The following is a 15,121-nucleotide window of genomic DNA, read 5'->3' as shown; positions in this document are numbered from 1 at the left end:
TGATATCTCAAAGAGGAAGTGCCACTGGGTCTCTTAAATAAGGTTAAATACATAAAATCTCCAATATCTGATTGGATCTATCCTAGGTTATTGGAAGAGGTAATAGTGGAGATTGCAGGGGGACTTTACAAAGATCTTTGTATTCTCCCTATCTGCCGGTAAGGTCCTGGAGGACAAGGAAGTATCTATTGCTTCTGAACAGCAATAGGGATAATCCAGCAAATTATAGGACAGTGAACCTCCCATCATTGATAAGGAAGTTATTAAGTGAGGATTCTGAGGACTTACTCACATTTGGAAAAACATGGGCTCATTTGGTTAGCCTTGTGCAAGTAAAGTAATGTCTTATAGATTTGATTGATTCTTTTGATGAAGTTAAGGCAGTGGATGTTGTCTACATTATTTTAGTAATGCATTTGTGAGTACAGCTTGCTAGGATGTCCTGAGGATATGAGGAGCACCCTGCGAAGGCGATACTGGACAAAACGAAGTGAATTAGTCAGCAAAAAACAAATTCACTGAGGGCACAGAAGAGGTTCACCAGGATATTGCCTTGATTAGAGAGTATTATTTATAAGGAGCGGTTGGACAAACTTAATTGTTTTCTCTGCACCTTCAGAAGTAGAGGCGCAATCTGACACAAGTTTATAAAATTATGGGAGGCTTAGATAGAGTGAATAGCCCCCCTCCCCCCACTGTGGTGAAATGCAGGCCCATAGTTATATACAGGTTTCTACACAGTAGACAAGATGTGGGATACATATTACAACAGGAGATAGAAAAGGCATGCAAGAAGGGAAATGTTAAGATAGTCATGGGGGCTTTCAATATGCAGGTAGATAGAGAAAATTAGGTTGGTGCTGGATCCCACGAGAAGGAATTTGTAGAATGCCCATGAGATGGCTTTTTAGAGCAGCTTGTGGTTGAGCCCACTAGGGGAAAGGTAATTCTGGATTGAGAGTTGTGAAATGAACCAGATTTGATTAGGGAGATTAAAACAAAGGGACCCTTAGGAGGCAGTGATCATAATACGGTAGAATCCACCCTGCAGTTTGAGAGGGAGAAGATGAAGTCAGATGTATCAGTATTACTGTGGAGTATGGGGAATTACAGAGGAATGAAGGAGAAGCTGGCCAAAATTGACCGGAAGGGGTCACTAGCAGAGACAGCAGAACAGCAACAGCTGGAATTTATGGGGGCAATTCTGAAGACGCAGGATAGATACATCCCAAAGATCAAGAGGTTTTCTAAAGGGAGGATGAGACAAGTCAGAGAAAGCATAAAAGGAAAGATGACATATAATAGAGCAAAAATCAATGGGAAGTTAGAGGATTGTAAAGCTTTTAAAAACCAATAGAAGGCAGCTAAAAAAAAGCCATAAGGAGAGAAGAGATCAAATATGAAGGTAACCTAGCTAATAATATAGAAGAGGATATGAAAAGTTTTTCAGATTATAAAGAGTAAAACAGGAGTGAGAGTGGAGATTGGATCGCTGGAAAATGACACTGAAGAGGAAGTAATGGGAGACAAAGATGACGGTTGAACATAAGAAGTATTTTGCATCAGTCTTTACTGTGGAAGGCACTAGCAGTATGCCAGAAATTGAAGAGAGTCAGTGGGCAGAAATGAGCATAGTTGCAATTACAGGGAAATAGGAGAATGTACTTGAGAAGCTGAAATGTCTGAATATGAAATATGAAATGAGTGGATAAGTCACCTGGACTACGAGGACCACACCCCATTGTTATGAAAGTGGTAGCTGAAGAGATTGGAGAGCATTAGTAATGATCTCTCAAGGACTCACTATATTCTGGAATGGTTCCAGAGGACTAGAAAATTGTGAATGTCACTGGACTCTTTAAGAAGGGAGGGAGGCAGAAGAGAGGATAGGCCAGTTAGCCAGTCATCAGTGGCTGGGAAGATTTGCAGTCTGCTATTAAGGTTGAGGTTTCAGGGCACTTGGAGACATATGATAAAATAGGCCAAAGTCAGCACGATTTCCTCCAGGGGAAAACTAGCCTGACAAACCTGTTGAAATTCTTTGAGGAAATGACAGGCAGGATACACAAAGGAGTGTAAGTGGATTTGTTCACTTGGATTTTCACAAGGTGCTGCACATGAGGTTGCTTAACAAGAGCCCATGGTATTACAGGAAAGATACTAGCATGGATAAAAGATTGGCCGACTGGCAGGAGGCAAAAAGTGGGAATAAAGGGAGCCTTTTCTGGTTGGCTGCTGATGACTAGTGGTGTTCCACAGAGGTTGGTGTTGGAACCTTTTCTTTTCGTGTGATATGTCAAGATTTGGATGATGAAATTGCTGGCTCTGTGGGCGGGTTTGCAGACAATATGGATACAGGTGGAAGGGCAAGTAGTGTTGTGGAAGTAACAAGTCACAGAAAGACTTGGACAGCTTGGGAGAATGGCATATAGTGTAGGGAAATGTATGGTCATGCACTTTGGTAGAAGGAATAAAGGAAAACCATTTTTATGCCATGGACCAATACTATTAAGCAAAATGGTCTGTGAACCCCACGTTGGAACCCCCTGCTCTAAAGGTTAACTTGCAGGTTGAGTCAGTGGCAAGGAAGGCAAATGCAATTGTAATACCTGTGTAGTGCTGGTTTTATCTTGTGTGAATGGCCGCAGCAGTCTGTATGAGGAAATCAAATCACTAGGTGCTAGTAGGCCATCAGAAACTAGGTATCACAAGGAGGCCGTGAATAGAAAACACACACTTCTAAAGGTAAGTTCTGTTTATTAAAAAAAAGCAATATATACAAAATATTTACATGAGTAAGAACAATTCAAACTTCCAACATTCTGTTTAGGTTCCAAATCTCAGATATTAAAAAAAAAACAAATTCTTTTTAGTTAGAATCCATGAAATTCATTAGAATAACCTTTATTACACCAATTTCTCTAATTAGATCTAGTGTTATTCCCAATTTAAAAGGTTTACAGACTAACTTTTCCTTGTTATTTATCCCTAGTTATTGAATTCCAAGTCTTAATTATTATGGTTAACTTAGGTTTCAGTTCCAGTCAGTATGTCCACAAATTCAAAAATTATATAAATATACAGCTTAACTCCTTTCATGACAATTCTCCGACATCCCAACTCTTACATAAACAAAGTAAATTTCATTCAATAACTAATCACGGTCTTTGCAAAAATAATCAGTTCTTACAGAAAATATTCTGCACTGGAGGGGGCCAAGAGAAGGTTCATAAGAATGATACCGAGAATGAAAGGTTAATGTATGAGGGCTGTTTGATGCCTCTAGGCCTTAACTCGCTGGAGTATGAAAGAATGGGGGGGGGGAGGGGAAATCTCCTTAAAACCTATCAAATATTGAAAGGCCTAAATAGAGTGGATGTCGAGAGGATGTTTCCTATAGTAGGGGAGTCTAGGACCAGGGGGTACAGTATATCAGAATAGAAGGACATTCGGATAGAACAAAGATGTGGAGGTATTTCTTTAGCTGAGGGATCGTCAATTTGTGGAATTCATTTCCACATACGGCTGTGGAGGCCAAATCATTAAGTATATTTCAAGTGGAGGTTGATAGGTTCTTGCTTAGTCAGGGCATCAAAGGTTACGGGGAAAAGGAAGGAGAATGGGGTTGAGAGGGATAATAAATTAGCAATGACGGAATGGCAGAGCAGACCCGACGGGCTGAGTGGCCTAATTCTACTCCTATGTCTGTGGTCTTATGGCGGAAATGTCAAATACTAGAGGGCATGGCCTTAAGGAGAGAAGGGAAAGTTTAAAAGGGATGTGCAAGGCAAGTTTTTTTTTTAAAAAACAGAGTGCATAGAAAATGTTGCCAGCAGAGGTGGTGGAAACATTTAACAAGCATTTAAACCGGCACACAGATGCATAGGGAATAGGGGAAAGTGGATCATATACAGGCAGATGGGATTAGTTTATTTTGGCATCACGGTCAGCACAGACAGTGTGGGTTACAGGGCCTGTTCCTGTGTTGTACAGGATGTTCTGTGAAAACCTGCCTCTGATCAATACTTTGGTCACTGAACGCAATATCCCCTTATTTTGTTCACTTTTTTTTTGTTTTAGACTCTGGCAAAGCCCACTGAGTATTCTTCTTAAGCCAAAGTTTAATGGAAGTTCACTTACTGATCACTTATCTGAATGGAGGATGTTGCTATGTGCAAATTGACTTTGGCATTGGCAACATTACAGAGGCTTTGTGAGTATACCATGTTAGGATGTCCTAAGATATGAGAAGTACCACAGGTGGGCAATACAATTAACAAAAGAAATCTCATCTTGAACCTCCAACACAGCAGACTTTTTGCTTCCTTAGGAGACTATCATTCTGTTAACATTATATGCAGTGGTCATGTTATCATGTAAAGATAACTCAAACTATTTCTATAGATGAATGGCAAACATTTAAAATTTCCCCCACATGTTCAAAGCCAGGAAAACATACTTTGAAGTTGTTATATTCCAAATCTTTCATATTTGCATATTTATATGATGTTAGTTGCAGAGTAGAAATAAATTTCATCAGAAATATTTCTGTTTGTACCCATTATGTTTGAACATCATCTGCAATATAGCTAATTGGTGGTGGTGTAGATAGTGTAGAGGATTGCCGAAGATTGCAGAGAGACATTGATAGGATGCAGAAGTGGACTGAGAAGTGGCAGATGGAGTTCAACCCGGAGAAGTATGAGGTGGTACACTTTGGAAGGACAAACTCCAAGGCAGAGTACAAAGTAAATGGCAGGATACTTGGTAGTGTGGAGGAGCAGAGGGATCTGGGGGGGTACATGTCCATATATCCATGAAAGTTGCCTCACAGGTAGATAGGGTAGTTAAGAAAGCTTATGGGGTGTTAGCTTTCATTAAGTCAAGGGATAGAGTTTAAGAGTCGCAATGTAATGATGCAGCTCTATAAAACTCTGGTTAGGCCACACTTGGAGTACTGTGTCCAGTTCTGGTCGCCTCACTATAGGAAGGATGTGGAAGTATTGGAAAGGGTACAGAGGAGATTTACCAGGATGCTGCCTGGTTTAGAGAGTATGCATTATGATTAGAGATTAAGGGAGCTAGGGCTTTACTCTTTGGAGAGAAGGAGGATGAAAGGAGACATGATAGAGGTGTACAAGATAATAAGAGGAATAGATAGAGTGGATAGCCAGCGCCTCTTCCCCAGGGCATCACTGCTCAATACAAGAGGACATGGCTTTAAGGTAAGGGGTGGGAAGTTCAAGAGGGATATTAGAGGAAGGTTTTTTACTCAGAGAGTGGTTGGTGCGTGGAATGCACTGCCTGAGTCAGTGGTGGAGGCAGATACACTCGTGAAGTTTAAGATACTACTAGACAAGTATATGGAGGAATTTAAGGTGGGGGAGTTATATGGGAGGCAGGGATTGAGGGTCGGCACAACATTGTGGGCCGAAGAGCCTGTAATGTGCTGTACTATTCTATTTCTTAATATATTAGCCTTGTGATAATTATTTGCAATTTCCTCATTAATTGGGGTCATATGCAGATAAAAATCATCTCAAAATATTCAGAATTAATGTTAATAATGAGGGGTGATTGATAAGTTCGTGGCCTAAGGTAGAAGGAGTCAATTTTAGAAAACCTTGCACATTTATTTTTCAACATAGTCCCCTCCTACATTTACACACTTAGTCCAGCGGTCGTGGAGCATACGGATCTTGGACCTCCAGAAAGTGTCCACAGCATGGGGTGATTGATAAGTTCATGGAAGTTCATGGCCTAAAGTAGAAGAAGATAAGTTTTACAGCTCTCATTACATGCACATAAAGGTCAGTCAACTCTTTGAGTGATTATGCAGAAGGTTTGAAGTTAATAACTCATCTCCTTCTACCTTAGGCCACAAACTTATCAATCATGCCTGTTGAGTTATTAACTGCAAACTTTCTGCATAATCACTCAAAAAGTTGAACTGCATGTGCATGTAATGAGAACTGTACAATTCATTTCCTTCTACTTTAGGTTATGAACTTATCAATCACCCCATGCTGTGGACACTTTCTGGAGGTCCAAGATCCGTATGCTCCACAATTGCTGGACTAAGTGTGTAAATGTAGGAGGGGACATGTTGAAAAATAAATGTGCGAGGTTTTCTAAAATTGACTCCTTCTACCTTAGGCCACAAACTTATCAATCACCCCTCGTATATGCAAGGCAGAAAAATACTCCAATTGTCAAAATAGTTAACAATTTAAACATATAATATTTTCCATAAAAATACCTTTTTCACATTAGAAGAACAAGCTATTCTTTTAGCTAGAAACTAAAATACATTAATGTTAGCATATGCAGCACATAATACATTAATTTTGTTTGTTGCCATATAATATTGAAGCAAAATTGCCTAAGAAAATATGAATTAACGGGCAAGAGATCATGCTTAATTTTAAATTCAAGAGTTTCATTGACTCAAAGCATAACTTTACAGTAGCGGTGGTACATTTAATAAATATTCCAATAAATATCCATTCGAATTTCATCAGGAATAGCATATCATATTGTGCATAATTATGTTATAAAATTATTTCAAAACTTATCACATGCTTTTTGACTTAAGTTTCACCTCAAGCTTTCATTTTCTACAACCGCAACCCCTTCCCCTCCCACCACACACACCTGGAAAATAATTTCTTACAGCAGGCAAACAAACTCTGCTGTGCTTGATTTAATGTAGGGAAACAAAGGCATTGAATTACTTAGATAATTGGAAATTGGACTTCGTATAGAACAGGACCTTGAAAAGAAATATCCCAGAGTTGAATAACAGACACAGCAGATTTGCAGCCTGCTGGCGAGAATTGTCACCTTATTTTGATGAATACTAAACTAATAACCTTCCTCACACCTGATCAGAGATCATTAATTTGTACAAGTCATAAGGCATAGTCCTTCAGCCCACTGTATCTATGCTGGCCACCGAAAACCTGAGTGCACTGATTACATTTTCCTGCACACAGACCACAGCTTTCTATGCCACTCTGTTTCAAGTGCTCATCTAAATATTTTCTAAACATTCTGAGAGTACCTGCTTCTATCATCCCCTCAGGCAGAATAGAATGTGAATTCTGTCCCTACCTGATCTGCTGAGTATTTCCAGCACTTTAATTTCATTAGCAATAAACTCCTAAAGTAATGCCTGATTAGAACACACAGAAAATATCAGCCTATTGAAAAGTTGTGCTATGTCTCTCAGAACATAAATGCAGAGGATTACTCAAATAGACGAATGGCAATTAAATTCCCAATACATACAGATGGCAGCATGCAACCTATCCAAGCATCCTTAAAACTGTCTGTACAAGTTGATAAAGCTGGAGAACAAAGATATAAAATTTGCCTTTAGTAGCCTGAACACAGATTACAAAAGCAGGGAGGCTATGGTTAAAATCTCAGTAAAATATCATCTAAGCCACAGATGATCACCATACAAAAGGAGGACTGAGATTGTACTGGTGAGGATGTAGAGGAGATTCACCAGGATACTGCCTACAATGGAGTGGCTTGTTAAAAGAAGGGAATGGGGACCCAGCCGGGTCCCAACCTCGACAGTAGCAGTACCTGCACAGAAGAAAGGTCTGGCAATCTACTTCCATATCTTGCCATGGAAACCCTAGTATAATTATACTTTATACTTTATTGTCACCAAACAATTGATACTAGAACGTACAATCATCACAGCGATATCTGATTCTGCACTTCGTGCTCCCTGGAGTACAAATCAATAGTAAATATTAAAAAATTTAAATTATAAATCATAAATAGAAAATAGAAAAGGGAAAGTAAGGTAGTGCAAAAAAACTGAGAGGCAGGTCTGGATATTTGGAGGGTACGGCCCAGATCCAGGTCAGTTGGAAAGAAGCTGCTTCCAAATCTGGCCGTACGAGTCTTCAAGCTCCTGAGCCTTCTCCCGGAGGGAAGAGGGACGAAAAGTGTGTTGGCTGGGTGGGTCGTGTCCTTGATTATCCTGGCAGCACTGCTCCGACAGTGTGTGGTGTAAAGTGAGTCCAAGGATGGAAGATTGGTTTGTGTGACCCTAGGGGTAACCCTAGTAATTTCTAAGGTAGGGACATGTTCGGCACAACTTTGTGGGCAGAAGGGCCTTTACTGTGCTGTAGGTTTTTTATGTTTCTATGTTTAAACCCTTTAGACCCCATGATCCATGAGGTCATGAAGAGTCGGACTGGACTTAACGACTGAAAAACAACAAGTCATTGAACACTACAGCCAGAAACAGGCCCTCCGACCCATCTAGTAGTACATGCCAAACCATTAATCTGCCCATCCCCATCGATCTGCACCCAGACCATCACACTCTGTACCCCTCCCATCCGTGTACCTATCCAAATTTCCCTTGCATGTTGAAATCAACCCTGCATCCACTTGCGCACATAATTTTGAATATCTCTATCAAATCTCCGCTCAATCTTCTACATTCTAGAGAATAAAGTTCTAACCTGTTCAACCTTACACTATAACTCAGGTCCTCAAATCCCAGCAACATCCTTATAAATTTCTCTGCAATCTTTCAATCCTATCCACAATTTTCCTGTAGGTACACAACCAAAACTGCACACGATACTCCAAATTACACCTCAACAATGTCTTTTATAATTTCAACATAACATCTCAACTCCTGTACTCACTGATTTGTGAAGGCCAATGTGCCAAAAGTGTTCTTTATGACCTGTGGCACCATTTACAGGGGTATTATCCTTCACCTTGTCTGCTAGAGCAACCTCATGTCTTTTTAGCCCTCCTGATTTCCTTCATAAGCGTTCTCTTGCACTTCTTATATTCATCAAGTACCTCATTTTTGGAGGGTCAGACACCCTGCGCCAATAGGCTGGTCCTGGACTTATTTCCTGGCATAATTTATATATTACTATTTAATTATTTATGGTGCAACTGTAACGAAAACCAATTTCCCCCGGGATCAATAAAGTATGACTATGACTATGATTTGTTCCTGCCTGCACCACCTTCTTTTTCTTAACCAGGGCCTCAATATCTTTTGAAAACTAAGGTCCCCTAAACCAGTTATCTTTGCCTTTTATTCTAACAGGAACATACAATTTCTGTAGTTTCTATTTTTCACTTTTGAAGGACTCCTCCTTACCAAGCATACCTTTGCCAGAGAACAACCTGCCCCAGTCCACACTTGCCAGATCCTTTCTGATACCATAATAGTTGGCCTTTCTCCAATTTAGAATCTGAACCTGAAGACCAGACCTATTCTTTTCCGTAATTACCTTGAATCTAACGGCATTATGATCACTAGATGCCACCTGCCCTGTCTCATTCACTAGTGAGAGATCTAATGTTACACTATCTCTAGTTGGGACTTCTAAGTACTGTTTAAGAAAACTTCCCTGAATGCATTTGACAAATTCTTTCTCATCCAGCACTTTTACAGTATGGGAGACCCAGACAATATGTGGAAAGTTAAAATTACCTACTATAACAACTTTATGTTTAGAGTCATAGAGTCTTAGAAAATTACAGCACAGAAACAGGTCCTTCGGCCCATCTTGTCATGCTGAACCATTTAAACTGCCTAATCCCATTGACCGGCCCTCCATACCCCACCATCCATATACCTATCCATAGTTCTCTTAAACATTGAAATTGAAATCACATCCACCACTTGCTCATTCCACATTCTCACCACCGAGTGGTTTCCCCTCATGTTCCCCTTGATCATTTTACCTTTCACCCTTAAACTATGACCTCTAGTTGCAGTCTCATCCAACCTAAGTGGAAAAAACCTACTTGCATTTACTCTCTATATACCCCTCATAATTTTGTGTTTCTTGCAAGTCTACATTCTCTCTACAAATTTGCACCTCTAAATCCTGCAGACTATTGGGTTGTCTATAATATCTCTATAATTTGGTCATACTTTTCTTATTCCTCAGTTTTACCCATAAAGCCTCACTAGATGAGCTGTCCAGTTGGTCCTGACTGAGTAATACCATGACATTTTCCCTGTCTAGTAACACTACCACTCCCCTCTTTAATCCCTCCCGTTCTATCACATCTAAAACAATGGTACCCCAGTACATTGAACTACCAGTCCTGCCTCCCTGAAATCAAGGTAGTAACGTCAAAATTCCACGCACTGATCCATGCCCTAAGCTCATCCGTCTTTCCTATAATACTCCCACATTGAAATATACAGAGCTCAGAACACTAGTCCATCCATGCTCGATCTTTTGATTCCTGACTTAGTATGTAGGCTTTCTCCACAACCACTCCACTATCTGTTCCTCTGGCTCCCCCCCCCCCCGCAACTCTAGTTTAAACCACCCCCTCCCCAATTTAGCACCAGCAAACCTTCCTGCTAGGATATTAGCCCCCTCCAGTCCAGGTGCAAACCATCCCTTCTGTACAGGTCCACTTTCCCTGGAAGAGAGCTCAACAATCCAAAAATCTGAAGCCCTCACTCCTGCTCCACCTCCTTAGCAAACGACATGATCTTCCTATTTCTAGCCTCACTAGCACATGGTTTAGGTAGCAATCCTGAGATCACAACCCTGGAGGCCCTGTCCTTTAATTTAGCACCTAACTCCCTGATCTCACTTTGCAGGACCTCGTCACCCCTCCCACCCAAGTCACTGGTACCGACATGGACCACAACTTCTGACTGCTCACCCTCCCACTTAAGAATGCTGTGGAATTGCTTCGAGATGACCCTGATCCTGACACCTGGGAGGCAACAAGTCATAAGAGAGATGTGTAAAAGTAGGCAGCATTGGTTTAAAGTGAGCAAGAGTTTCAAAGAAGATACAAAGAATAATTTCTTCACCCAGATGGTGATAAAATCTGCAATCCCAAAGGGATAGCAGTAGCAGAGAGTTCATAGTTATCTTAAGTTTCCAGACAGGAATTTGATTCACCAAGACATAGAAGGCAATAGGCCAAGTGCTCATAAATAGAGTTATTATTAATAGGAACTTGATGGTCAGCAGGGGCCCAGTTGGCCAAAATGGCTGTTTCTGCACCATTTCTGTGCTTGCCTATGGTAAGAATGCCAAGACCTAATGTAATTCGGAAATCAACTAGTCTTTTCAATGAGCTCGGAATAAGCGACGCAGCAGACTCTTAACACCATAAATTAGCGAGTTGTTTTGTTATGTCTCCCCTCTTACTCTTTTTCTCTTATTAGGGAGAGAGAGCGCCTATGGTATGTCTTTGGGGTACTGCAAGTCTGTCTTTATTGATGCTTTGCTGCATGCTTGAGTACTCGGTGGGGGATGCCGAGGCTTTTTGCTGGTTGGGGAAGGGGCTTGGGGTTCTAACATTTAACTGTCCTTCATTCTTTGGGGCACTGCTCTGTTTTCATGGATGTTTGTGAAGAATAAGAATTTCAGGATGTATATTGTATACATTTCTCTGACATTAAATGTACCTATTGAACCTACTGAATGCAAAAATAGCAAAATCATTTAAAAATAATTAAACCCCGGATTTGTTGACCTCTTATATGAGGCCTACTGAAGTTGCTGGCTTCAAACATTTATTTTGTGCAAGTAAAAATCTAGCGATGTCAATACAAGGTTACACAGGCATCTCCAAATTATTGTATAGATTGTACCTTTTAGTCCTTTCAATCACGAGCTGCAATCTAATTAGTTTCAGAACATGAAAAGGGAAAAGGGCAAAAACAGAAAGATGCATATCAACTGGGGAAAATGGCAATGGGTGACTGATGGAATTTAACTCAGGAAATGTGAAAGGATGCATTTTGAAAAATTAACCAGGCTAGTCCATACAAAGTGAGTGTTACTAAACTGTGAGACCCTGAGATACAAGTACATAATTCCATAAAAGTGGTGACACAGATAGCGTGACAAAGAAAGCATATAGTACACTTGCCCTTATCAACCAAGGCTCTGAATGCAGGAATTGGGATACCGTGTTACAGGTGTAGAAAGTTGGTTTGGTCACACCTGGAGTAGTATGTGCAGTTCTGGTCACCTCACTATATGAAGGATGCAATTAAGCTAGAGAGGGAACAGTACAAATCCACAAGAATGGTGCCTGGACTGGGGATACAGAGTTTAAAGAGGATGGGCTTGCTTTCCCTTAAGTGAAGATGTGGTAAACCATGTATATAGCTTGTAACTGGGTTACCTGTCTGGACATACCTGTCTGGACATGCCCGTCTGCTGACTGCTCCTGTGGCTCCTCCCACAGACCTCTGAATAAAGGAGATTGAGTCACTACTCCTCCCTCAGTCCAGGACAGATACTCAGAATGGATGTGGGTCCACTTTACTGTACTTCCAGTCTTTTGGAGTAATTGATTGTGCATCAGAAGAAAGCCAGGTAGTGATTTTATAATGATTTATAAGATTATGAGGGCCATAGATTCTTTTTCCAAAGAATCTGACTAGCAAGATTTTCCCACAGAGAGGGTGGTGAGTTCATGGAACTACTTGCCTGAAGAGGTGATGGAGGCAGGAAAAATGACAGTATTAAAAGATATTCAGTCAAGTACATGGCTATGAAAGGCGGTCAAATGGGATAAAGGCAGATAGGCAGCTTTTGGTCAGTATGAATGAGTTGGGCCAAAGGACCTGTTTCCAAGTTGTATAACTCTAAATTCAGTAGGTAGAAGTACAGCTGATTTCATGTTGAGAATTTTAAGTATAACCCAAGGAAGGAAAAAAGTGAAATATAATAATAAACGAAATTTAAAAGAAAAATAGGCTATTGTGCAGCGGACTTTGAATGAATTTTGGTAAGTACTCTTCTCCATTGAAGGCAACTCACTATGGTTATGTTTGAAGAATACTATTGGACTATGTTTACATTTGAAGAATACCATTGGACATCGAACAGGAGTAATGTTAATTCAACTAAGTCCCAGCAATTCAAGAGACGAGAACATGGAGTAAAGAGTTGTAAACATCAATTTGCATATTTTCTAATCCTACGATTGTCACCAATATCGAACTTTATTCTAAAATTGAGCAAACACGAACTCCATAATGAAAAAGTATGTGCTTACACCTAACCTCGGACAGAACTACACAACTCATGTACAGATCCAATCACAAACAGGAGAAAATCTGCAGATGCTGGAAATCCAAGCAACACGCACAAAATACTGGAGGAACTCAGCAGGCCAGGCAGAAATTTATGGAAAGGAAAAGTACAGTCGGACGTTTCGTGCTGAGATCCTTCGGCAGGACTGAAGACAGAAATAAAAAGTCCCGTCGACCGTACTTTTCTTTTTGCATAGATGCCGCCTGGCCTGCAGACTGCCCCCAGCATAGTGCGGGTGTAACTCGGTTAGCTCTGAGGAAGACTGGCGGGTCCCACCCCCACCGTGGGCCCGCTGGGCCCCCGCGTTCGGCGGTTGTGCGGGAGGACGGGAGGACGGCGGGACGTCAGCGCGAGCTCCGGGAGACGCTCGAGCGACCAGGCGGAGCCGCGGCGAAGCTCGTCCACCTGAAGGCGACGACTATGAACGTCGCGATCGCCAGCCTGCCCGTTCCAGGCACACCAGTTGCTTTCGGAACAAAAGCAAAACGATCGGAAACTATTCGAAACCGAACGAAGTTAAACAAGGATACCTGAAACTTTGGTTGCTGCGGTTCTTCCGGGACAGGCTTGCTCTTTCGTAGCGCTGGAAGCCATTAGCAGTGTTCTTGCGAGGAGAAAACGTTGCCAGAATTTCATCTCGGGGAAGGAAAACTGTAAGAGGTTCCAATTTAGCCCAGCCCATAAAGAGGTCTTGCGTAATCTTTACACATGCCCGCTGCTAGGTTGAGGTTGTGCCTGTATCATATCTGTCCTTTTCACTGGAAATGCAAGGAGGGTGGATGTATTCGTTATATTATTTTTCTCAAGGTCACCATTCACTTATTTTATGATTAAAAGGTTTGTTGAAGAAAAAGAAAATAGTCTGAATTCCACCTGGCAAAGCAAGCTAATAGTAAAGAATTGGTGTTTCTCCAGTAATGACCTGCGAAAACGGAACTTTCAGTGTCAATTTTGCCTAGTTCTCGGATCAATACTGCAACAAAGGGAATTAATTAAGAAGATAGATTTATGAGTGTATTTCAAGATGCCTCATCGAAGATTTGTAGGCTTCTTCCTAAAGCTCCTGGCCATTTAACGGTCTTTAATTATTTAATTTCTGTTCGATCGCCCGTTCAACAATACTGTTGCATACCATCAACGTTTTTCCGGACCAAGGTGTGCGCACAGTACTTATAACTCACACACATAACACACAAAGTAATATTACCACAAATAAATTAAATAATAAGGTACATACGATACAAGTTCAAAAGTAATTCTTTACGTTCTGTGCATGTTTCTGCAGTGGCCTGCTAGCAGTGCAGTATCCCTATGCTTTTAACCAAAATTGTGGTATGAAGAGTAAAAATTACGTGTCTGAAGAATATATCACACTCCATTTATTTAAATCAAAACATCACATTTATTATACTTAAGTGTTCATCATAATGAAATCTATATTCCATAGTGCTGAGGTATTATGATCAATTAGGTTAGTTTGGTAGGTCAATCTAAAGTATCAAATTTCTTTTATAACCAACCTATGCACTGATCCTCTTTCTATTCTGTACTGGTACTGTTGCCTTAATTGTTGCAACCTAACCATTTACTGAATGAGAACACCTTTATAATTTATCCATTTTAAGATTTAAGAAATAAAACTGTTTAAGTACTTAATATTTATGAAATCCAATGATCCATAGTGTTTATGCAAGCATATATATTGTCCAAAAATGTTATTATCAAGAATTAAAATGCAGTTTAATGTGATTAATTAATAATTCGTGTTAGATTTCATGACATTTAACCATTGTCTCAGTTTCACCATGACCTTTACCATGAGACATCTCCAAATAACATAAATTTTGCATTTATTGTGCCATCTTATTATTGTGATTCTAACGTTTCAAGTGACAGCTATGCTTTGCATATCTAAATTTTACTCTACTGAAACCTCCTAAGGTAGCTTCCAAAGCAGGGGCAGTGTCACATTGTCCACTAACAGTGAACTGCCTGAGGCCTGGGATGGGCTGATTTTATATGCAGGCTGTTCT

At 40.5% G+C, this 15,121-nt stretch overlaps 1 protein-coding gene across 3 annotated transcripts in view; it reads right to left on the bottom strand.

Annotated features, from left to right (window-relative positions):
* msraa (methionine sulfoxide reductase Aa) overlaps positions 1-13,812 on the bottom strand; it is a 347,255-nt gene extending 333,443 nt beyond the window's left edge. Inside the window, exon 1 of one of the 3 annotated variants that reach the window (XM_072251422.1) lies at positions 13,619-13,812. In XM_072251422.1, the coding sequence (XP_072107523.1) occupies positions 13,619-13,770 (152 nt within the window). In that variant the 5' untranslated portion in view covers positions 13,771-13,812. The remainder of the gene's footprint in view (positions 1-13,618) is intronic. The other 2 variants (XM_072251424.1, XM_072251423.1) reach the window with 2 other exon arrangements.
* Positions 13,813-15,121: the final 1,309 nt, after the last annotated feature.

Source organism: Mobula birostris, chromosome 2 (assembly GCF_030028105.1).
Source record: "Mobula birostris isolate sMobBir1 chromosome 2, sMobBir1.hap1, whole genome shotgun sequence".
NCBI classification, from domain to species: Eukaryota; Metazoa; Chordata; class Chondrichthyes; order Myliobatiformes; family Myliobatidae; genus Mobula; species Mobula birostris.
This window is presented reverse-complemented; position numbering and strand designations above follow the sequence as displayed.